At 42.1% G+C, this 24,614-nt stretch overlaps 1 protein-coding gene across 4 annotated transcripts; it reads left to right on the top strand.

Moving 5' to 3' along the window:
• Positions 1–144: 144 nt before the first annotated feature.
• Positions 145–22,420, top strand: CAPSL (calcyphosine like). Of its 4 annotated transcripts, XM_039709821.1 has the most exons (6): positions 334–450; positions 6,238–6,353; positions 16,891–17,024; positions 17,863–18,040; positions 18,686–18,895; positions 21,539–22,420. In XM_039709821.1, exons 3-6 carry the CDS (start codon positions 16,891–16,893, stop codon positions 21,638–21,640), a joined length of 624 nt encoding a protein of 207 aa, XP_039565755.1. In that variant the 5' UTR covers positions 334–450; positions 6,238–6,353; the 3' UTR covers positions 21,641–22,420. The 4 variants fall into 4 exon arrangements, with proteins under 4 accessions (XP_039565752.1, XP_039565755.1, XP_039565754.1 ...); XM_039709818.1 differs by lacking the exon at positions 6,238–6,353 and having other exon boundaries at positions 145–450; XM_039709820.1 differs by lacking the exons at positions 334–450; positions 6,238–6,353 and adding an exon at positions 13,093–13,329 and having other exon boundaries at positions 21,539–22,417.
• Positions 22,421–24,614: the final 2,194 nt, after the last annotated feature.

Here is a 24,614-nt window from a genome sequence, read left to right as displayed (position 1 = left end):
AAGTAAGTGCTGAACTTCTATCTGTAATGGAAGAAAGGCAAGACTCTTTACTTGTGTTCTATTGCTTTTATACATATTAATTGCTACTTCCTTGTCAAATCTATAAATTGTGAATTCTTTAAATTTTAATAGTTTAGAAGTTAACAAAGTTAGTTAACTCCTCAATTAATCCTTTTGAAAAGAATAGCAAATATCCTTGAAGAAAAGAAAACATCCTTTTTTCCTGTTACCACTTCAATGCATGTTTTTAATTAAATTTCTTTCAGAGCATGTCTGCTTAGAGCAGGAGCGCATAACTTGTACAGCAGCCTCTTTGTCAGCTGCGTGTGTAATTGTCCCACCCAAATGCTGCCACTTCCCATCCCACACCACCACACACTCTTCTGGACTGCTTGCTGCTTTCCTTGCAACAGGAAACTGTGGGCTGCTTTCCAACAGACCACAGTAAAGGTAAGTATTGCTGTGTTTGACATAACCTTGGTATTCACGTGAGGCAAAGTCATGCCTTCCACAAAACCATGGACAGCCTCCAAAAACTCTGCACAACAGATTGTGCCGATGATGAAGAGCTGTTTAAATATCTCTCTATGTGTACAGCTAGCTACCTGCCCACACCAGGTGCTCAGTGAGAAACTTGTTGAATATTCTACAAGACTCACTAGACCCCTGAGCTCAGTGTAGTGATCCTTTCATCTTCCTCATCAATTGAAGAACCCCTTTTCAAAGCAGTCTCTACAAGAATGGGGCAAGTCTAGAGCAGAATTGTTCAAGAGGACCTCCTTCCCCTCCCTTGCAACAGTGAAGGGCTGAACTCTTGGCATGGGCAGAAGGAGTTCAGTGGGTTTGGATTTGAGCTGTGACATTTCACAATTCCCATGTCAGGAGCCCTTAACACATTATGCCTTTCCAGGAAACTTTTCTAGGAAAGTCCCTAGGCTAGGCATTCAATGAATTAAGTGACTTGGAAACTTTGCAAAAGAAGCTTCGTACCCTCCAAGGGTTGCTCCAGTGTGTTCCCTGGCTTCTGAGTTAAACATTATGGCAGGGGACCTTATCCATTCAACCTACATTAGATTTCTCATGCTGACGACCAGGGATGTGCCAAACAAAAATCCAAAACCTTGACAGAAAATGTTACACTATCCAAGGAAGAGAGGTATTGCTTTTTGTTCTTCCTTTTCTTTCCACATGCCTCAGTTTGGGTAGCAGGGGTAAACTGAAGTGTTGATGATAGATAAAAAACTACACTGACCTGAATTTCATACCTAGAAATGTTTTGTATTTTATTCAAAGTACAAGATCCACCAGGGATATACCTGGACTTGAAACTGCAGGATTTAACTCCTTGAATGTATTTATCTAAAATCTATTTTATCTGGCTGCATTAGCTTTGACTAGGAATAACATGGTAAAGAATTGGACATGCATGGGGAAGGAAGAGAAAACTTCCACTTAATGACTTGTGCAGCCTTATTTCATTATTTGAAGCCTGTTACTTAAAAAGCCACTGTCTGGGACTGTGAGGAATGGAGATGGGATTTGCAGATAACTCAAGCTGCTTAAGGAACTGTACACAGTAATGACAAAGACAGTGTACCTGTCCTCCACAAACCTGTCAGTACTGCTGGCAAACCCTATTTTATACACAGCAGTGCAGTCCTGGCCATCAGAGTAGTTAGTACCTTGCTAGGGACTCAACTACTCTCATTTTAACTCCCATGATAGTTCCACTATTTTTGATTGGGAGACATTTTCATATACTGCCTTTGATTCAGCCTTCATTTCTTTTTCCTGTGAATTCTTCAGAGGCTAAAATTAATCTTTTCTTCACAAACAAGGAATAGGTAACACATGTTTTCCCACCACTTTGGGGTAAAAGGGGGCAAAGAGTTCACAGTTTGTTGTGATTTGAATCACATTTGTGATGATGGCTGTAGGAAAAGAGGTCAGGCATCAACCTCTCAGAAAGACCCACTGCCTGGGGGCAAGCAACTCAGTCACCCTCCCACTTTACCCATGTCCCTAACTAAGAAACAAGCACAGTTTTGTGTCATGTAATGACAAATCCTCCAAGATATGGCTGGAGCTCCAAATTTTCCAAAGGTCCTGAGCCCTCTGTTTTTCTTTAGATAAGGTCTGGTTCCTTATAGGCAATGAGGGACTGGTGTGACAGTGCAGTTAGGAGTATTTACTTGACATTTGTATCAAAGCACTGCTGAAAGCAGCCAAAGCCACCTTCCTTCTTGATGCTGAATGCCTTTTTGGTGATGGCAGGACAGGACTGTGCCAGGTCAAGTGCACGCAGGGAGCCATGTCAGCAGAAAAGCTGGACTTCTACACTGGAGTTTCTGCTCAGAGGAGCCTCTTACACTCCAGGAAGCTGCATGTCATGGACTGCAGCACAGCACTGCAGCTTCTGTCCCTGGCAGAGACAACTGGTGGTGGACTGAATGTGCCACTCTTAAAGCTTACATAATATTTATAGTACAGTTAGAATGAACATTTGTCTTGTAATATTCTATTCTAAGAAAAGTTTTGTTACTTTTTATGAGCTTTTTTTTTGGTTTTGGGTGGGTGTTTTAATTTGTTTTTTTTTTTCTTCTTGGCATCATCAGAAGAGCCATCTTTGGTGGCATCCGGGTGGTATGACTGTTTGTACAGAAACTTGTGAGGTTTCATCCATCAGAAGATAGTGACTTTTCCCTGCAGATAACAAACATACCAGATTATGCAATTTCTGGGTAGATAATGTTAGCAAATTCTTGATAGTATTGTCTGGCCTCAAATGCAGGAATGGTGTATGAGAAACATGGCAGTAGTTGTAGTCTGGTTTCTTGTTCACGTATCTGAACTAAATTTTTCACTAGTATGAATGCATTTGAGACAATATGAATAATTTGTTTTTAAAAAGGATAAGACTTCAGACCGAGAAAGTAGTTTGCAAGCACTTAAATGCTTACTTGTGGCAGTATCCTAGGGTAATTGTGTCCTGGTAGCTGCAAGTGGTTTGGTCTGTGCCAGGATCCCCATCAACATCAGTGTCTGTAATGGAGATGCACAAGACACAGAGCAAGAACATTCACATGTGTGAAGGGCTGGGACTGGGTGACTAACTTGAGGGAGCAATATGATATCAGGCACTTCATTTCTGTTGTCTCAGGCCTAAACATACAGGTTAGATACTACACTTCTAAAATCACCAGGAACTTTGTTAGGGAGTAAAGTTATGACGAGTAGTGGAAAAGATCTTGAACCACAGCAGGGTCTGTAACATGCTGTAATTGGGCAAATGGAGTTTGAAACATTTGGGGAATCCTGCTACCATTTCTGCAGCACAGAGTGTGCCTACTTCTCTGCATTTCCCTCTTTGATGCCCTCTGCAGCATGTCCCTGTAGAATGTGCCACTGTGCCACTGTTGAATCCTCCTTGGTTCCTTCCCCCACAAAACACACAGGTTTCTACTGCACTGCCAAGGTGGGGCCGTGAATGATGGGCTGGGAACAATGCTCTCCTGCTCCTGGTGGCTCCTACCCAACCTGCTGCTCGGCAAGAGCATCTGGTTTATAAAAGAAGGTTTTGGGTGCATTTGGGGAATTTAACATATATTTTGTTGTTCCCAGCAGATGCTAAACTAGAGGTCAGATAGAAGCTTTCTGGCTGGTGTGCTAGAAAGAGTAAATCAAAGAGAGGGCATGCTCCCTCACAGGCTGGACAGGAGGGTCTGTGGTGGATGATCCAAATAACCGATGTTAAAATCTTCTGGGCATCACTAAGACATATTATCATCTCTGTTTAAAGTCATTCTTGATTATCAGCTAAACAGGGGCAAGTAAGGGACCTACAACAAAGACATCACTCACTACCCTGCAGCCTACAGAGAGAGAGATATCACCTGCCTAACTTCCCAGCTAAGAAGAAAACCACCATCCCATGTCAAAGGAAATGGTAACAGGGAGGGGCAAAGCAATCTCACTGCTGAGACAGACCTCAGCTCTGTGGGTGTGAAAATAATGACACAAAACATAACAGTCTAACTTCCCATTAAAGCAGTTCGCAGCTGGCAAAATGTGTCACCTTCCTCAGAAAGAGCAGGAGAAATGCTACAGAGTGCCTTTTGGCCCCCTGCTAGGAGCTGAGTTTGAAGAGGCCCTCATACTCCTCTATCCTCCACTGTGTTATGTTCAAGGTCTTGTTTATGGGCAAAAAGAGCACCTTACATACAAGAAAAGCCAAGATTTTATTGTTTATTGAGATCTGCAGAGTATGTTATCTCTAATCCAAATCCAATAGAGAAAAATAAAGAATAACAAGACAGTTATTCTGCCTTGTTAGGAAGGGAATAGGTCCCTTCCAACTCCCTTCTCAGTTGGAAGGGACCTATCAGGATCATCTAGTCCAGCTCCTGGCCCTGTACAGGCCATCCCAAGAGTCACACTGTGGGCCTGAGAAAATTGTCCAAACACTGTCAGGCTGGTGCTGTGAGCACTGCCCTGGGGACCCCATTCCAGTGCCCAACAACCCTCTGGGTGAAAATATTTTTTCCTGATATCCAGCCTAAACCTCCCCTGACACAACTTCAGGCCATTCCCTCAGTTCCTGTCCATGGTCACCACAGAGCAGAGTTTAGTGTCTGCCCCTCCTCTTCCCCTCATGAGGGAGCTGTAACTGCAGTGAGGTCTCCCCTTAGTCTCTTCCAGGTTGAACAGCCCAAAAGACCTCAGCCACTCCTCGCATGGACCTCTTCAGCATCCTCATTGCCCTTCTTTGGACACTCTAATAGTTCAATGTCTTTCTTACACTGTGGCACCCAAAAGTGTCCCCACCACTGGAGGTGAGGCCACCCCAGTGCCAAGCAGAGTGGGACAATCCCCTCCCTTGCCCGGCTGTTGATGCTGTGCCTGATGTCCCAGGACAGGGTTGGCCCTCCTGGCTGCCAGGACACTGCTGGCTCGTGTTCAACTCACCAGTGACCAGGAGCCCCAGGTCCTTTTCTGTAGTAATTACACGTCTTCTGAACAGAGAGAGACATAGTTCTCCCAGGAAAATCCTGGGAAGCTGTGTAAAAACTATAAGAAACTTAGATGAAAGAATTCAAACAATTATTATCTCTCTTTCTGTAACCATTGTTTATAGGTATGGTTCTTCAAAGTGTGCTATTCATAGTTCACCAATAGTGTAGATGTTTCACTTTGAGACCAATCAAGTATCACCTTAGTGAGTCACATTATAAAAAGACTTGCTACTTTCATTAAACACTTTTACCTACTGAAGGTATTAAACACTATTACCTATTAAACACTTTTACCTACCTCCACCTGAAGACTGGAGTCTTCTTTCTGTCCCTGATTCAACAGCACCATCTTTCCATGGCAGTGCTTTTCCAGCCTCTCCTTCCCCAGTCTGTGTTTTCATCCAGGGTTGTCCTGGCCCAGGTGCAGAGTCCAGCACTTGCCCCTGTTGAGCTTCATGCAGTTGGTGATTGCCCAGTCCTCTCATTTGTCCAGGGCCTCTGTGCCCTCAAGGGAGTCAACAGCTCCTCCCAGTTTTGTATCATCTCTGAACTTGCTTAGCATCTGTTCCAGTCCTGTTTCCAAACCATTTATAAAGGTGTTGAAGAACACAGGGCAGAGGATGGAGCCCTGTGGAACCCCAGTGGTGACAAGTCACCAGCCTGATGTCACCCCAGTCACTGTAACCCCTGTGCCCCACTCATGAGCCAGCTGCTCACACATCACAAGGTGTGTTTGTCCAGCTGTGGGCTGGACATTTTGTCCAGAAGGATCCTTTGAGAGACCGTATCAAAAGCTTTGCTGAAATCCAAAAAGGTTATATAATTTGGCTTCCCGTGATCAGCTAGGTGGGGTCCCCTGTTGCAGAAGGAAAAGAAGTTCCAGAAGCATGACTTTGCCTTCATGAACATATGAGACCCTCTTCTTCATTGTCCATTGTGCATGCTGAAGACATAGACAAAGAATGCCTTAAACAAATCAGAATTTTCAGCCTGCAGACTTAAAACTAATTCTTCAGCTTCTGGTGTCCTTTCTTGAAAAATTATCACATTGATGCTCTAGGATCTTATCAAGGTCATTTGTCTATTTCCTAAGATGCAATTATATTACACTCTTTTCCCCCCACACATCGGCAGCTACTTTTTACAGCTGAATTTACTGGTATATGGTTTATTCCACATACACTAAAAGCTCATTTTTTGTTCTCTTTGTATCTCCTAAACCCAGCTTTGTCCAGCTCCAAGTCCATATTTCTCTAACTGACCACTGCTGTGGAGCTGCAGGGCCTCTGCTGCCAAGCCTGTGCCCCAGATTTCATCATTTCATGCCCTGTACTATTAGGTGTAAGTATCTCCATTACTCATAGAAGTACTAATTGTTATTTCTACCTATATAAATCTGCACCATACAAAGAAAAACAAAATTTAAATTAATTAAAATTAATTACCACTCACGTAATTACTCATCATTTAGAGAAATTACTGTGACAGAATATGAAACAAATCTATGGGCAGATCAAGAAAAGTTCAGACAGAGCAAGCCTGCAGGCTCTTGTCCTGAAGCTCTGCAGAAGTATGGTGTTTGTTTCTGGCAATGGCAGTGCCAGTGCAGGTCTACCCTGCAGCACTTCTTGCCTGCCCCCTCAACAAATTGGGCAAACTGTCATGTGGAGAAGGCCTTTAAATTGTTGAGTAGTAGAAGTAGTAAATCCAGTGCCAGTCCATATGTCTCATGTTGAATGTTCATTGATGGAAGAGATTATCCAAATTTTGGAATTTATAGAGATCAATAGCTGTGAATGAAACAGTAGAGCAAGGAGCTGGTTTTTTTAATTTTTAATTTTCAAATCAAGCCTTTAGTGCACAAACACACATTTCAGGACCTTTCCTACCACTAATACTGTGCTGCCTAGCTGGAATCAAAAGTTTATGTCAAAGGCATGAGAAAATCTTTCTTGTCCAAGAATTCCCTCAGCACTGTGATTTTTTAATTTCTGTGGTTTGTAATACACAGGGGGTAGTAAGCAGATGGAACTAGTTTATATTTGCCCATTCATGTGAATTCTTTTTTAAAAAGTACTTTTATAGTGAGATCTGTTTTGCTGGAGCCTTTAAAGTCATTGTCGTAGAAAGAGACAGAACAGTATAGAAAGACATCTCTAATTGGATTCCCAAAACTGCAGTGTGGGGATTTGGCCGTTTCTCCTGCTCAGCACTGACAAAGCCACAGTTCACGAGTTCTAACTGGGGCCTCCTGGCTCAGTGGTCTCCTTCGTCTATGAGGAGCATGTCCAGACTGGATACTGGAGGTTGATACTGGAAAAAAACAATGCACAAGCAAAATTATACAGGGCCAGAGATAGTGGAGTAGGGGCCTGTCTTCATCTTTATCCCCTGAGCTGTGGGCTCATGTCAATACCCCGTGCTGTGATGGCAATTCCCCTGCCTCTGCTGGGCATTGTGAATGTCTGTGTTTGCTCCCTTGGAAGCTTTGGGGGAGGTTGACCCCAAACTCCCTTGGGCTTGACTGGAATGTGCCAAAGATACATACACATGTTCAGGTAGGGAATGCATGCACTTATTTTAAGAGAGACACTTACCCAAAGATCGAAATTTTAGAGACTTATGAAACTGGAAGGGGTGCTAAGCAATTTTAATTCCACCAAGGCTGAAGGTTAGCATGCTCAGAAAGCCTAATGACGTAGACTGGAATTACAAATGTTTAAATCAGACTTCTCTACCAGGGCAAATGGGAAGAAATGAGGAGTTTGCCAGTGTGTGCCTAGGTGACCAAGAAAGCCAATGGAATCCTGGCCAGGATCATCAATAGCCAGCAGAATCAGGGTAGTGACTGTTCTCTGTGCTGGGCACCATACCTTTAACCCTGGCTTCAGTTCCGGACACTCACTTCAAAAAGGACATTGAGGTGCTGGAGAGAGTTCAGGGAAATGAAACAGACCTGAAGGGTCTGGACCACAAACCTGATGAGGAGCAGCTGAGGGATCTGGGTGTGTTTAGCTTGCAGAAAAGGAGGGTCAAGGGAGACCATATAACTCTCTACAATTTCCTTAAAGGAGAATGTTAGCCAGGTAGAAGTCAGTCTCTTCTGCCATGTCTCAAACCAAAGGATGAGAAGAAATAGTGTTAAGTTATGCCAGGGAAGGTTCATACTAGATATTAGGAAAAATATTTTTTTTTCTGAAAGAGTGGTCAGGCATTGGAATAGATTGCCCAGAGAGGTGGTGGAGTCATCTTCTCTGGAAGTGTTCAGGAGGCACCTGGATGTGGCATTTGGGAATATATTTAGAGGTGATTATTGTGTTGCTGAGTTGACAGCTGGACTGAATGATCTTGAATTTGGAATAGATTGCCCAGAGAGGTGGTGGAGTCATCTTCTCTGGAAGTGTTCAGGAGGCACCTGGATGTGGCATTTGGGAATATATTTAGAGGTGATTATTGTGGTGCTGAGTTGACAGCTGAACTTAATGATCTTGAACGACTCCTCCAACCTTGATGATTCTGTGATTCTGTCACTCAGGACCATGCTTAGACTTTTGTCTCCTGGTCTTCTTGTGCATGTGCATCTGTGCTATGGAGGCATTTGACCTGGTTGCCAGCAGTGCTGTTTCCAGTGCTGGAAAATGGTAGGGCCACCCCATACCTCTTCTCCTTCTCAGGCTTTTGTCACGTGTCCCCGCAAATCTGCATTAAAGCCCCTGTCGCAAAGTTGGCAAGCCTGTTGGCAGAGACACTCCTGTGGGACTTTTACGACCACATCACCTCTTTCCTTCCAGCCCTTGTTTATGAGTGAGGATGCATTCATCTGTTTTGAGATCTGACTGTCTGTTCTATGTGCTGACTCATCCCTGAGTTTCTTATTCACAGACAGAAAAGAGACCTTTGCTGAGGCACAGCAGCTCCTGTGCCAAGGTGGCAGCCTGGCACAGGCCTGCTGTGCAGTCCTCTGGCAGTACCTCATGCTCTGGGTGACAGAAGTCAGTTCTGAAATGCAGAGGCTATGGAGAGAAGGGGCTCTGGGACATCACAAAGCCCTCTAGAGTGAATGTATATCACCAGCCATGCTGATGAGTATCCCCATCATGCTGAGCGCTGAATTGTGCTGCCATGTCAAGCGTGCCCTGGTTCCTGGTTGGAAAAGGCATTCAGCTCACACTCACATACCACCAGCACATTTCTGGAGTCAGAAACCAAAACAGTTCCTGATAATTTGGAGAGGAAGCTCCAATGAATAACAAGAAAAGAATACATCCCATTTGTGGTTGTTCAAGAAATGATACCACACAGGCCGAAGTCATAGCTGCAGTCAGTTTGGCTCCACGGGCTGGCAAGCACAGAGTTCCCTGCCCTGGCAGCCAATACAGCTCCCCCCTCGTCAGCTCCTCCAGATACTCCTGCAGCAGTGCTTGGCCTGGCTCTGCCCTGTATGATACTGACATTACTTCCCACCACCTTTTCCTCTCCTGCCTAATTAATGGTGCTTGCATCATCCAAGATAACTGTAAAAATCCACAATTCAGAGGACTGGCAAGGTTGTAAAAAAATGATCAAGACTCCCCCTCTTGGCATATGTCTGTGCCAAGAGCAGACTTCACAACTGCTCTTCCTTCCCCAGGACATTCCAGCACTTGGTGACTGTCTTTAGGGAGGCCTCTCTGAGGAGCAGTTTGCTGAAACCTTCTCCTCTCTGGTTTTGGCTCCCTCCTCTTTGCCCCCTTCATTGAGGACAGATTGTTCTGGTTGTTGTTGAAGCAAGCTGCAGACTGTTCTTGTTCTATTCTTTGCTACTTCCCCCACTTCGCAATGATTAAGGACAGCTTTTCAGCATCAAAAGGTATTTGATCCTAATAAATGCTGGGGCAATTTAACTGTTTTCTTCTGTGGACAAAAGAGAGAGGGTTGAGCACAGAAGTTTCTCATGCATGTCAGACCTCCATCACATTGTTTCACTGTGGTTGACAGAAAATTGCCAATATTTTTGAGAAATGCAGTAGAATAAGAAAAAAAACCCTAACACCCACAACATTGTTTTTCTATTTGGCCTGAAATGTTCAAGAACTTACATTGCCATTATTTCAAGGCACAGGATAAAAATAATCAATTTCTAGTAAACATTAGTTGCTTAACTTCTTAAAAACTGAAATATGTAGTGTTTTCATTTTCCATCCTCCAACTGAAAACAGATTTGTGGTAGATCTTCAAAAAAAGAAAAGTTTTAAAGACAACTGCCTCTTTTTCTGGAATGTTCCTGGTCTCAAATAACCTTCAAAAAAACTAGTCAAGTGCATTTATCAGCTGACATAGCATGAAAAAAACCAAAATCTGCTTCTGCTTCCCAAGAGCAAGGGAAAAAGGCAAGCGAAGGTGCAGGTTAGGAATGCTGTAGTTGTGTAGGCAGGCAGAGCAATCCATCACACAGGCGCTGCTGGCAGTGTGCACCCTTCGGGCTGGAAACGCTCCTCAGCGCGGAGCGGCGAGATCAGGGTCGCTGCTGTGGGGTCAGACCTACATGGGGACGGGGCTGGGGCTGTCACACAGCAGCTCTGGGGCCGGCACCCAGCAGGCAGGTTGGTGGTGACCACTCTCTTAGGAATTAGCTCAGTAGCATGAGTACAGTCTGCATGTGCCAGCTGGTGTCTGCTCTGAAGAGAAGACAATTAATTTCAGCTGGATAGCTACAAACCACACAGGGAGACAGCATTTTTGGATATAAGAGCATTTTATTCAGAGTCAGAGTTCAGTTGTGTTTGGAACTAGATGATCTGTAAGGTCCCTTCCAACACAAACCATTCTCTGATTCTGTAATTTAATTGGATTACATCTTGGTTTAAAATCAGAATACTTTTCCCTTGACAATGTACTCACCATGAAGGTTTCTTTTTTAGTGTATGTGAAACTTGCTTAATTTTAATGGCAGGAAAAAAACCCAGAGACTTATCCTGTAATATTAATCTTCTTTGCTACATTGTGTTCTGGGACTTCATGCTTGCTATTTTTTTTAATCTGTATTCCACACAAACAACTCTACTGATTTCTCTACCAAGGACAAGCAGATATCTCATATCTGTTCTTCACATAGCTGAGGAGCTTCTCCACAACAATGGTCACAGATGGCAGATTAAGAAACTGCTAAAACTTGTAAACTAAACTGCAAAACACAAGGGCCACTTTTTTTTTTTAAGACACTTCTTACAAAGTTTATAAGGCATTACACCTTTCCTCCTGCCTAAATTCAACACAAAATCTGAATTTTTAGAAACTTCAATTGACTTAAATTTACTCTGTCATGAGTTTATAGATCATGTTAGGCCTCATAAGATATTTTTCTTAGTTAATTCAGTCCAGTGCTGAGCTACAAACTGAGCAGACAGCCCAGGCTGTTCAGAAAAAAAACCAACAATCAACTAGGTATGTATGTATTCAGTGCTAGTTAGAAAATGATGAGGAAAAATGTCAGAGTTCTGATGAAATCTCTATATCCTTTATGAAAAATTCTGAATTCACTGAACTCTGCTCACAGCTTTGTGCACAGTAACAGAACAGGTGTAACCAAATAAATTTCATCACACCCTGATACAATCTGAGACACCTGAAAGCCTGTTAATACTCATTAACCATCTCAGAAATGTCACAGTCCAGTTTCCAGAGGAGTGTAGAGTAAACATCCATTGTGTTTGTGTGTCTCTGGGCTCACTGGCAGAGGGAAGAAAAGGCAGCAGAATGCAGTTGAGTGTCCAGATATTGAATTAACTTTCTTTTTTTGCTTTCAAGAGCCCATCCCTGTTGTTTCAATCTGCTGCAAACCTCTGAAAGTCAATGCAAAATCTGCACTTGAAGAATTTCTTTATTTGGGTGGGAGGCTGACTTCCAAGGAATTTGGAATTTCAACTTGGAAAACCATTTTTCTGGCCCTCAGTGCCTCTGTTTTGTCTTTGCAGAGTGTGTGAACAGGCGGCAGCCTATATAATGTTCATAGCCCTTTATCTCTTCTGTATTCCCAGAAAGTCTCTGGAGATCAATTCACAAAACAAAGATAGTGGATGGAAGGATGTTACATTTTCACAAAGGAAGTATTTCTGAATCAGTAAATGATTAAATAAGCCTTATTCTCTGCTTGTGCATTAATGTGCAATCAGCTGCCATATGAGAGACATAAAAGAATATTCTAAGTCTTGCACAAGCTTCGGTTTAGTACCAGGAAGTACCTGTTGATGAGAGATAAGCAGCCTGCCAGGATGCAAGTCTAGCAATTGCCTAAAATAATTTTTTGCTTTTGCCAGGAAACAATGCACATTTTCATTCTTGCTCAGTGTTTCATCCTTGGCCAGAGCAGGGCTCTCCCTTAACTTCCCACTCTGTCAGTGCTCTCACACTGACTTCTACATTCTGCCTTTGCCATCAGCCTTGATCTTACATGTTCACCTTGCTGCTGCTCCACAGGACCAGGGAACACACACAGGCTATTTCCTACCCCTAAGGATCATCTTGATTCCCTACCAAAGTGGTACATTATCTTACTGACAATGTTTGTGACCTTCTGCAGACCAAGTTGCTAATAGCTGTGTCTAGGTAGAGAGCAATTTTTCCTAATCGTATGGGTGTTTAACCTTTTCAGCTTTCTTCTTGCTACAAATGAACACAAGCTCAGCATCTCCCCAGAGGTTCTAACCACCAGCCGGTCTTCAAAGTGGCAATTAATCATCAGGAAAAGGGTTTTTTCTTTGTGAACCACAACTGACAGTCTTTTGCTTACATGCTTCTACTATGTTTTCAGTAAACAATTAAACCAGAGAGTTTTTTCAACCCTATCAACTATGAAAGCAGGGAACATGTTCTAGAAACACAACTGTGCAATGCAGCACTTTTCCACAGCCACTTTCCCTCTATCTTATAACTCAGCAAGGGGCAGCACAAGGTGCCTCCCACTCTCTGCTGCTCTTCAGCCCATGTGGGCAAAGATAAGAAGAAAAGGCATTGTTTTTAAAAGAAATAAAATAAAAAGGATCTCAAAACACCAGAGCAATTGTCCAGGGAAGCAGCGCAATTGCAGATTGGGCCAGCCACAGCCTACAGTGTCACCTTGGAGACTAGCTGGCAAATCCAGGCCTCCCACAAAAGGGGGGCCAAGGCAGCCGTGTGTGTAAACAGGTAAAACGAGATGGATAAGGAAGCTTTGCAGTGAGGCTGTGGCCCATTATCACCTGAACTTGTTGCTTGAGCCTGGAGGCACAACACTATCCCAGCCTCTGTAACACCTTCCAGTCCTGAGTGGAAAACCCTCAGGTTCAGAAAAACATTGCAGGTAAAGGATCTTTTTTTCCTGTTTGCTACCTAACAGTAAGTTTCTCTGATCAGCCAAGAGCAGTTTAATTAATTTCAATTAAATCTATTTTTAATCTGATTTTTAAATTTATATATATAAATATATGTATATAAAGTTATACATATATATGTATATATGCAAAAGAGCAATTGCAGTAATGTCCACCTCTCAGAAGGGTGAAGCTGGATGATGCTGGTCATGATGGAGAGAGACATGGGAGGGAGCTGCAGAAAGGTCAGTGAGGCTGGGAAGCCAAATTTTTAAGCAGGTGTTTAGACGGTTGTCAAATACTCCTGCAGTTTTTGTGCTTTTAATGATTCAATGAAATTATTAGAAGTGAACTAAATGTGTGCAATTGGTTTAGGCCACTTAATTTATTCTGAGATCCTGAGATCTTCTGCTCTGGAGTGAGTGGTGTGCTGCTTGTGTCTTTGGCCAAGACAGCAGCTTTCAGGAGCCTGGGCAATCCACATGGAACTCTGCCTGACATACTGCAGTGGCTTTAGGATTTTCATAGGAGGCTCTTGGGTGGGCTCAGCTGAAGGATAATATCTAAACAAATGTTGCAGAGCTTAGTCTGAATCTGACTCTTTTCAGGTTTAATCCTCAGGCACAGAGGAATGTAAAGTGATCTGGTTGCTGAACAGCCTAAGATTCTTCTGGAAAAATCCAATCCAAAATTTAAAGTTTTGTATTTGTTAGAAATAAACGCAATCATTTCTGTTTGGCCTGCACAACACAACATCACCTATAGAAACAAACAATGCTGACAGAGTGGGGTAATTGCTCATAGCCTAGGCTGTTAAACAAAACAAAACTCTCTAGCATTCAAAATTCAAATAAACACTGCTGGTTAATTTCACTGAAGGAGACATCTGATGGTCTTGGATGAGATACACAAATTAAAACCATTTGGAATTACTTTTATGAGTTATTCTTGTTTTATTAATGGTATTAACTTTTAGCACATTTGTCAGAGAACAGTTATATTCAACAAACCCTGACTGCATCATTATGACTTCACATTATTCCGAAAGGAGCAAGAGCAAAATGAAAGGGGAGGAAAGAGGATGTGATTCGTCCCTCCTTGCACTGATTTGCAATCTCTTTTCTTACAATATAGCCTAGGAAGGGTTTACCTTGAACATAAGCCTGCAGCCAACAGAAATAGGAAAGTGATATAAGTGACACTATGGACCAGGCTTGCATGTAGCAGGTTTTATATTTAACTGGTTTTCTGTATCTTCTGGATGTATAGAAAGGGTTCTCAAATGCTTACTGCCATGTGGAAGCCAGGTCCTGTTTGAGAGGTTTTAATGTGATGCTAAAACTCAATTACTTTGCAAACAGACTTTAATTGCTAAGTTTTGTATAGAAACTTGTTGGTGATTTAGTTAGTGAACTTTATAGAGAATGCAGATTTGCAAAGAGCAGCAGAAATATTTATTATTAGTGGTTTTAACCATGATATCTGGGGCGAAAAGAAGTGGGAATATCTTTACCTATGATATTAGTGAGATTATTGGAGTGCTCTGACCCATTTCAGAAAGAACACTGGGAAAAAATTGAAAAGTTCAAGAGCAATAGCAGAATTATCTGACATCTGGAAATTCATTTTTTGCCAGGAGTCCTGAGCTATGCCTAATTACTAAGCCAAAGTTAGTTTAAAAGGGTACTTCGAGTACTTACACCTGGACATTTTTTAATAGGTAGCTCTTTAATCTTGTAAGAGTAAACCAGCATCTAATATGGTGGAAATTCGGACTGGAAACAGCATACATCAAAAGAAAAATTATTCAGTGCTGGAACAGCTTAGCCTAGAGATGGTGAGGCAGAAATGCTCATAGATGTAGAAGCGAACTTTATTCTTACTGCAGAAATTACAGAGGACATAACATTGTGTAGAGAGAATCACACTGCACAATGATACACTTGCATCATGTACTCTGTATATAGATGTATAGTTGCTACATATTATAGATAAGCAATAGTACATTTTTATATAATGTAAATATAGTTTGCACTGTATTTCTGTAACCTCATTGTATTTTAAAGTATTTCCCCTTTAAGGACAGGTCATTGTTTTTAAAAAACATTTTTGGCTGCTGATCTCATACAGCTGTGAGATCTGCCTGGTCACTGGTTAATGAGTTCCCAGAAGAACTTTTCTTGCTCTGTCTGAAGCAAAGGCCAAAATGCTCTGTATTTTACTTCTCTAGACTTCTGCATTAAGCTAGTACTGAAACCATTTGGGGAGTACAAAACCATTTTATTTTTCTGTTTTTTGAAGCCCAGCTGGAGTAATCTAAAGTGGTTATAAAATTCAGCATATTTGGTATTACCAGCAGCCATAGCCAATGCTCTGTAAACAGGAGTGGATGAACAGTTAAGATGAAACAGTTTAATTCCATGTTTCTTAGATGTTTTGTCTGATCATTTAAATTCACACTTCTTCACGTGGAATGACAATGGGATTGGAAGTGCCTCACAGGGCTGCTCAGCTTCATCTCCTCATCCCAGCATGGCCTCAGCACAGCACCAGCCACCCTCTGAGTCTAGTGCTCTGTTGTAACTTCTGTGACTCTTGTGTGCCTCCATCCCATGACGCTTGAAAGGCTGGAAAATATTTTGGGAATCTTCATGGTCTGCTGCAGACCCATCAGCCAGGCTATGGAACAGCAGTCTTGGCAATGAGCATGTGCCCAGGATTCATTGTGACCCCGAAATATCAGCATGGGCATGTGCAGTCCCACTTTTCTTAGCACTAGGCACAAATAATCCCTGTGGGAGAAGCAGTGGGTCTCTGCCAGCCTGGGCATGCTTCTCTTGGTGGTGCTGCTGCAGCACTGCAGAGTCACAAGCTGGTTTTCCCGATTTTTATTCCACTGTTTTCCTCTGAGGGAAGGTGGAAGGCCTTTGTTGTCAGCATGTCAAATCCTGGGGTGCTAAATACTGTGGAAGTTTAAGGTATTAATTTGTTCTGCAGTTGTGTTTAAAAGCAGTAGGTGTCATGTGTAGGTGACTGCTGCTGCTCATATATGCAGTGGGAGAAATCTCTGCTCTGCAGAATCGGGACCTCAGTGGAACAAAAGTGAATCAAAGGCAAAGGTCCTCAGCCAGAAAATTTTTTTTCTTCCTGTGGTCAAATGATAGCTGCAAATCTGGCCATGTGGAAGATGTTTGGCAAGGATGCTATGGACACACAGGGAGTCACACACTCCTGAGTACACTAATCAGTTGTCACAGTGTTCTCACACTGTAGGCAGAAATTTCTCACACACAGTTTCCTGTCTGCATCTGGATTAATCACAGGGTGGTTGCCTGAGCCCTCCTTTCATGGTCAGTGGCCTATATTGGCAATTTCCCTTTCTGATAGAAGGATATAAGGAAAAGGAAATAGAGGGTCAAAATGGGTCCTCATGAAAGAGTTGCTACCAGCATTTTGCAAGTTAGGAATTTGGGATGCTTTGTATACTAAGGTAGGTTTCAGCACTGTGTCTGAATGTGAATCCACGCCACATAAGTGGTTTGGTCTTCCAGATGGGCACATCAAGGCATGACCGAGAGTTGGCAAACGTTGCAAAAAGAAGCCTGCCCAAAATCACTAACCCTTTAGAAAGACTTCGCCTGCAGTGTTTAGCAAGGGGATCTGCTGGCATCAAAGGACTTGGCAAGTGAGTATGCAAGATGTCAAATCTGTTATTCAGCCTAATAGTTTTAGGTGCAAGAGGCTCACACCCTAAACAGGGACCAAAACTCGAGTTTTCAAGTTTTCCTTGAGTATTCTCATTTCAGTGTAAATGCCACAACCCACAGAGCCTGCCACTGAGGCTTATGTGTTTTGGGATGCAGGACTGACCTGATCTTTTGAAGGATTGAAGACTGTGAACCCCTCATGAGAAAGTCCTTCTGTGAGACCCAGAATGACTCCTGCCAGAGAAAAGAAGGGAACATTAACCATATATCTCTCCTTGGTGTTTTCTAAAATTATCTTAAGTATTTCAGCACTGGAGATTTTAAGCTTCCTTCCCTTTTGGATATGATAGCCTTGTTGTAATGGTCTATTAGGTGTCTAGTTTATGGGAGGCACCTAAAACCTTTCTGCAAGCATCCCATCCCTAGGAAATGGGTGTTGTATCTCACCCTGAGATCCCTCCCAGGCCCCATACACCACAAATGGACCCAGATGGTGACCAGCTAGAACTTCATCTAGATGTGCAACTTGCAGGGGCAGAGAGCTATAATGAACAAGAGTACTATGTCAGCCTTTCCCTCATTTAACTTCAGACATTAATATTCATACACCCTATCTAAACAAGTCATCTCTACTGCCAACAAGTGTAGGGGGTTTGTTGGTTGGGGTTTTTTATTTTTTTTTCTCCCCTCAGAATACAGAACAAGGAAGAAATGTTATTTCAGTAAGGTGACTCTCTACTCCAGTAGTGTACTGAACCACTGCAGCATTCTCCATGTCTTCCTATGAATTTTCCTCAAATTTCATGTTTTCCACAGAGCATTTAGGATTATTGATGATAACAATAGCAGAACTCTTGATTTCAATGAGTTTCTGAGAGGACTACGTCATTATGCTGTGCTGATCAATAAGGAAGAAGCACAAGAGCTTTTCCAGATATTTGATAAAGACGGCAGTGGAAAAATTGATTTTGATGAATTTCTTGTTACACTGAGAGTAAGTCTTGGTATTTATGTTGTTATTGCATTAAATTGATTAAGATATAGTGGAACAGAACAGAACAAAGTAGAATAGAATATTTTCAAATAAGCAGTTGTGATTTTTTCTTTCAATTAATTGAGGCCTTAATTTAGATACTGAAATTCCTGTGCTGCAGTCTGGGTACCTGTGCAGTTCAACCCTTCAATCTCACTTCTTTGTCGGCCATTTTATGATGCATCTCTTTATAACGTTAACTTATTCAGGGGATACTTTCTCCAATCCACCACAGTAATTGATTTTGTCTGAGGTATCTTTGTTCTGCTGATGCCTAAACAATTAAGATAGAAAAGACTAGTACTTTGGGTAATTAGTAATTTATTGTTGGAAATATTTAAAATGGGAAGCTGATAAAAGTGTTCTAGGTAGTATTTTCTCTCTTATTTTCCATTTGCTTTTGTATGGGTAGACACTGAACAGTCTCAATCGTATTCCTCTTTTGAAGATATGTTGCCCTTTCTAGCTCCTGGACAGTGTAAACTATCACCAGTATATTGTCCCATCTACCTTGAAAGTTTTGCTATTAGCAACAACAAGTACTTGAATTTGGAACTGGGCAAGTAGTTGGCAAAAAAAAATTATTCTGTTAATATTTCTTTACAGCCTCCCATGTCCAATGCAAGAAAAGAGATTGTCATGCAGGCATTTCAGAAGTTAGACAAGACTGGAGATGGTGTCATAACAATTGAAGACTTACGCAAGACTTTTAATGCAAAATATCATCCCAAATACCTAAATGGAGACTGGACAGAAGATCAAGTTTTTAGAGCCTTTCTGGATAATTTTGATTCACCCTATGACAAAGATGGGAAAGTAAGTGAAGCACCTGATTGCAACCTATGAAATCATCATCTGACTCAGAACTTGACTTAGGTTATTAAGTGGGGGAGTAATTGCAGTACCAAACATCCATTTGCATCACATTTATATGGAAAATCAAAGTAGATGCATAACCTGTGCACAGCATCTGATACAGCCTTCGCACATTCTGAAGCAAAGGGACTCTGCAGGAGGTACAAGGGTGGTTGTGAGATTGCATTAAGGCTTGTAGCCTTAATAATCAATTTTCATAGATTACACTAAGTACGTCTTCAGACTACCCCACAAAACCACATAAATTGGGGGATTTTTCACTTTTTAGGAGAACACATACTAGGATCCAGTTCAAAAGCAGGCTCCCTGCTTTTTTGAATACTTTACAGTTAGTTCTTCTCCAGTGTAATTACTGAGACACTTGACTTGGATTTATATACAGACAGTAGGAGGGAGGATGGGGCTGGGGCTATTGCCACAGGCGTGTACCCTGAGGAGCCACAAGCTAGGACAGAACCATGAGCTGGGAGCCCTTCCTCCATTCTGGCTCAACTCTCTGGCTCAGGTGCAAAGCCTAGGCACTTTTATGATGGACTTCTTATACATCCTCTGCAACCATCTCTGAGCCAAGCATGCTCTTTCCCCCTTTTATGTGCCTGCAGACTTATTTGGTCTGAATTTACATCTGTTGACCAGCTCAGAGCAATCCTGTATCTCTGTGGTTCACTTGGTGATATTCTCAATCTGAGCAGTTAATAATAATAAACTAGGCTGTAAGTTTTTATCAATGCTTTGTGGAATGATTTTAACACTTCCCACTCTCCAGGCAGCACATGCTTTTCAGGCCTGCATTGCACTGGTGACTCCTACCTGTCTAATGCTCCACCCAAATCCTTAATTTGCTTTGTTCTTACCATTCAGGCCCTCTGTTTTAGAGGTGATGGCATTTATCTACTTTAGGCATGACTTTGCACTTAGTAGAGCTGAATTTCATCCCCTCTGCTGCAGTGTCATCCTCAGAGACACCAGTTCAGAGCCAGCTATCCCCTTCCACCTCCAGTGGTGACACCTAGCAAATTTCAAGCAAAATGTTCCTGCTTTTTGTGCTGAGGTCATACGTGAATGAACACATTAAATGAGTTCCCAAACTGATCCTTGATGATCAGAGTAACCAGTGCCTGGTTACTCTGATCATCTACCCCTTGGTCAGCAATCCTGATGTTAGCTCACCTGATTACTGTTTCTTCTGAGAACAGACTGTGGCTTTCCTGAATCAGAAGACACTAATGATACTGAATACCTAAAATGCTTTTAGCAGAAATGCCTCAAGGCTGAGCATTTGCTAGAAAGGCCCTCTTCACCGTGGTCTTGCTGGGTGCCTCTACAATAGGGGTGCCTCTACAATAGGCAGTTTTAGTGAGGCTTGTAATCATCTTGTGATGGTAGAACAGTCTGAAGTGGTCCCTTCTCCCTACTGTCATGTTTTATTAAGTTCTCAAACACACAATGCAATCAGAGCAGATATCATGGAATCACAGAATATGCTGAGTTAGAAGAAACCCATCAGGACCATCAGATCCAAATCCTGGCCCTGAACAGCACACCCAGAAATCACACCATGGGTCTGAGAGCATTGTCCAAATGCTTCTTGATCTCTGTCAGGCTGGTGCTATGACCACTGCCCTGGGGACCCTGTTCCAGTGCCCAACAACCCCTGGGGAAGAGCCTTTTCCTGAAGTCCGGCCTAGACTTCCCCTAACACAACTTCAGGCCACTCCCTTGGATGCTGTCACTGGTCACCAAGGAGCAGAGATCAGTGCCTGCCCCTCCTCTTCCTCTCATGAGGGAGCTGAGGCTGCAGTGAGGTCTCCCCTCATGTCCTCCAGGCTGAACAGACCAAGTGACATCAGCCATTCCTCACACAGCTTCCCCTCTAGACCCTTCAGTGTCTTCCTGGCCCTCCTTTGGACACTCTATAATAGCTAAATGTCTTTTTAATATTGTTTTGTATTTTTCAAATTTTTCTTTGTTTATTCAAAGAATGACCTACACAATTCAAGAGTTAAGGCATCACAAGAGACCTGCACAGTTTTTGTCTTGGCTAATTTGATTATTTATTTTTATGGTAATTTTTAAACCTCAAAATATCCATGAAAGCTATTCAAAACCTTACGTATTTGAAATTTGCTTCATTAAGGGAGACTTGTTTAGAGCAATGATATTTTCCCTCTAGAGGTGTCTATAAAGTTCCAAGCTGTCTCTGAATTGCATCAGAAACCTCACCCACTTTATTAATAATTATGCGAAGAAGCAGATTATAGCATCCCTGGAAAAAAGTGCATAAAAAATTTGTCTTCTTAGTCAGAAATGATTTTAACTTCAGTTCCTGGTAAGGTTAGTCAAACTTCACATGTTTCATCTCCATCCAGGTGTTGTGGAGGACAAGAATTCTTGTTTCTAGCAAAATGAAATTAAGGAAATTATAAGTGTCTTAATTCGTCCTGTTGGATTCCTTTTTGTTAGCCACAACATGAAATAGCAGATGTTCAGTTTCATTAAAGGTTCTTCTCAATGTGTTGTTTTGACTTACAGCATTAAATAAAAGCAAATATTAATTTTCCTATTCTTATTTCTCTGTCTCAGGTCACAACAGAAGAATTCATGAACTACTATGCCGGAGTCAGCGCTTCAGTAGACACAGATATCTACTTTATCATCATGATGAAGAATGTTTGGAAACTCTAATTGTATACTTAAAGAAGCAAGACTTTTCCTTCACCTTTTATAGGCTCCTCTAATAAAGCGTACATACAGCAACACTCCCTTGTTCCATAACAACAGTTTCCAGTAATTGTGCCAATTACTTTCAATCTGCAGAATTAATTCCCAGATACTTCAGTAGGCTCAGCCTCAGGGAATCAGAGCATAATCAGAGAGCAGATCTGATCTGAAATTTGGCCACCCCACACATCTGTCTTTTTCCTCTTTCCATCCCTTTTCTGAGATGAGCTGTTCTTTTCTTTTCTGACATCTGCAACAGGTCGCTGTGGCTCCTGAACCTCCCCTTTGCAATGTTAGATACAGCTCTGTTTTGAAGAAGATGCAAGAGATGGAAACCAAAATATTCTGAAGTCTGGTGGTCTTGGACAGGATGTTTTAAATGGAAGGCAGTCTCTCCCAGGAAGGTCATGTAGACCTGTCACTTGTAGCACTGCAGTATCTCTTGGCTTCGTGGGTCTCAGTAGTGTGATAGAGCAACTGCTGATCTTGCTGCTGGGAACATGTGAGTTCCCAGTACTGGGAGGCTGGAGGGGCAATCAAAGACGGGGAGACATGGACCAGGATAAATGAAAAATGCTTTTTAAAGCCCTCTTTTTTATCCTGGCTCACAACTAAACATACAGACAACTTTCCTTGTTGTGCTCATGTAGAATGTATTCTGGAGATTGTTTACCCGAGGTCACCCATTGCATCCACGTGTGTGTATGTGTCAGGACTGTCGGGAGACAGTCACAAAATTCAGTGCAGTTGGGTGCTTGTGCAGTTTCAGTTTAGATGTAGTGTAATATAGAATAGAATAGAATAATATAGTATAATGAAGTAATTAATTCGCCTTCTGATATCATGGAGTCAGATGCAGCATTCTTCCCAGAGGTCGGGCAAAAATATCGTTGATATTAACCCCCTCCTCCTGCTTTGATTCCTTTATTCCTGTACTGTGAGGTCATTTTACTTCTATTTTTCTTCAAAGGGGATACATGTGTTACAGTAATTTTTTCCTTCTGTTCCTGGAATGTTTCTTGACCTGGTAGCAGTTGCTCTACATACCTACACTAAAAGTTGTTTACTACTTATTTGTATTTGCAGTGATATATGACCAAGATGTGACTTCAGAGAGTTTTCCAAAAATGAAGACCTCATAACTTTCTTATCTTGCTGTCTTCTGTTTCTGATGCTGAATTAGGACTGGGAACCTACCCTTCTTGTCTCATCAATGAGGCTGTCTAAGTTCATCTGTTGTCCTTTGTCCATACAGACAGGGCAGAAATGGTACACAAAGGAAACTGGGAAAAAAAATCCTGAAAAAACCTAGTGTGTGGTGTCTAATTTTTCCTGCTTTGATACCTTTTTCTTTTTCCTTCTACTTTCTGCTCCTGTCTTATCATTTTGCTGCTCTCCCAGACTGAGACGCTGCTGCTGTAGCAGAGAATAAATGCACTTGCATGGTAGCATTTGCTCCATTTCAGGCTGGCAGCCAATTAAAAGCAGTACAGGCTGATAGAATGGACTTCAAAACAGCCTTTCTCATGAAGTTGCAGCTCTTAGCCTGGGTTGCTAACAGTTCAAACACTGAAGTCCTGAGTGCTTGCTGCACTGATCCTCTGCAAAACTGATTATTCTTTTGTCCAGCAATGATCTCAGCATGACTAAAATCTGCTTGCAATTCCTTAGTGAAGGTTGTGCAAGCTATATTAGTTTCTACACCAGTAAGACTCTGGATCTTGTATACTGGCTGACACTGGAAACTGGTGGAGAAACTCTCTTTATGATTGCCAGCCATCATAAGAGGAGCCTTTACTTACTGTAATGCTACTGAAGTGCCAATATATATGAAAACCAAACTTACTATCAAATAGGGGCTGTATGTGGTCTGGCAACTTGAATAGAATCCATTCACTTCTCTTTTATTAATTGTTTTCACAACATGGTGTCATGCTATCTGTCCTCTCTTTAAAACAAGAGAAAGAAAGTAAGGTGGATGGATTGTGGGAATCACAAAATAAGAGAAATATTTCCTTTTGACTTGCTATCTCATGTCTTCACACCCTGCAGTGCTCTGACAGGCTGATATTTGTTCAAGGAAAGTAGCAGTTTTAATTTGAGTAACTGCAGCCAGTTTGTCTTTGGTACTAATACCTTCCAATTTTATTTAATCCCAAACCAATGTACATTTTCAGAAGGGAGGATTGGTACTGAAAACAACTGTACGTTTTGGGAACCAGCAGAAGTTTTGCCACTAGGTTCTGGGAGCCTTAGCTGGGCCTGTGGCAGCTGGAAAAAATCCTGTGCTTCAGGACAAGAGTTTTACACTGAGCTGGACAAATGGGGTTTGCGTGGGGACTTGAAGGATGCGATCCAGGAAAACTTAAAGCCCCTCACTTTGGTGGTGTATCCCTGGTACTTTCAGAACCAGTTCCCAGCTCAGGTCTGCCTGCGTGTGGACCTCATTACTCACTGGATATGTTTTCTGAGAACATGGTTCCCAGCGGAGTAATTTCAACATTTGTACAGAACCATGTTTCCAAGGGGTGGTTTCAGGTGCTTTGGAAGTAAGGGGAAAAGTTTCCTTCTACTTCTGTGGAACAGAATTGCTCTTAGAGCAGTGTGAATAACAACTGGTAACTTCAGAAAAGGAATAGTGCTTGCACGGGAAAAAAAATCTGGGAACAAAAAACCCATGATTTTTCACTAGTAATCAGATGTTGTAGAACTCAAACTGGAATCTGTCCTGTATGAAATGTAGTTTGATTAATATGTGTGCAAATTAATGGAACAAACACCAGCATTAGCTGCTAGTTAGTAAAATCTCTACTGGTGAACATGCAGCCATAATGGCACACTAGACACACACACTGGATGTTCAGAGGAAGTACTTTTCAGGGATTAAAAGGAAAGTTACAGGGATTTGAACCAGACAAGAGGGATTTTCAAGACTAAC

This window comes from Passer montanus, unplaced genomic scaffold (assembly GCF_014805655.1).
Source record: "Passer montanus isolate IOZ18808 unplaced genomic scaffold, ASM1480565v1 scaffold22, whole genome shotgun sequence".
In the NCBI taxonomy this organism is placed as follows: domain Eukaryota; kingdom Metazoa; phylum Chordata; class Aves; order Passeriformes; family Passeridae; genus Passer; species Passer montanus.
The sequence above is the reverse complement of the archived record's forward strand: the minus strand, read 5'-3'. Positions and strand labels throughout refer to the sequence as shown.

Bases quoted from the DNA above. Each gene is read 5' to 3' on its own strand.
- CAPSL (XM_039709818.1), top strand. From the start codon at position 346: ATGCTGCCACTTCCCATCCCACACCACCACACACTCTTCTGGACTGCT. The intron at 451-16,890 runs GTAAGTATTGCT...TTGGTCTTCCAG, and splicing joins TCCAACAGACCACAGTAAAG to ATGGGCACATCAAGGCATGA. The intron at 17,025-17,862 runs GTGAGTATGCAA...TGTTTTCCACAG, and splicing joins GGCATCAAAGGACTTGGCAA to AGCATTTAGGATTATTGATG.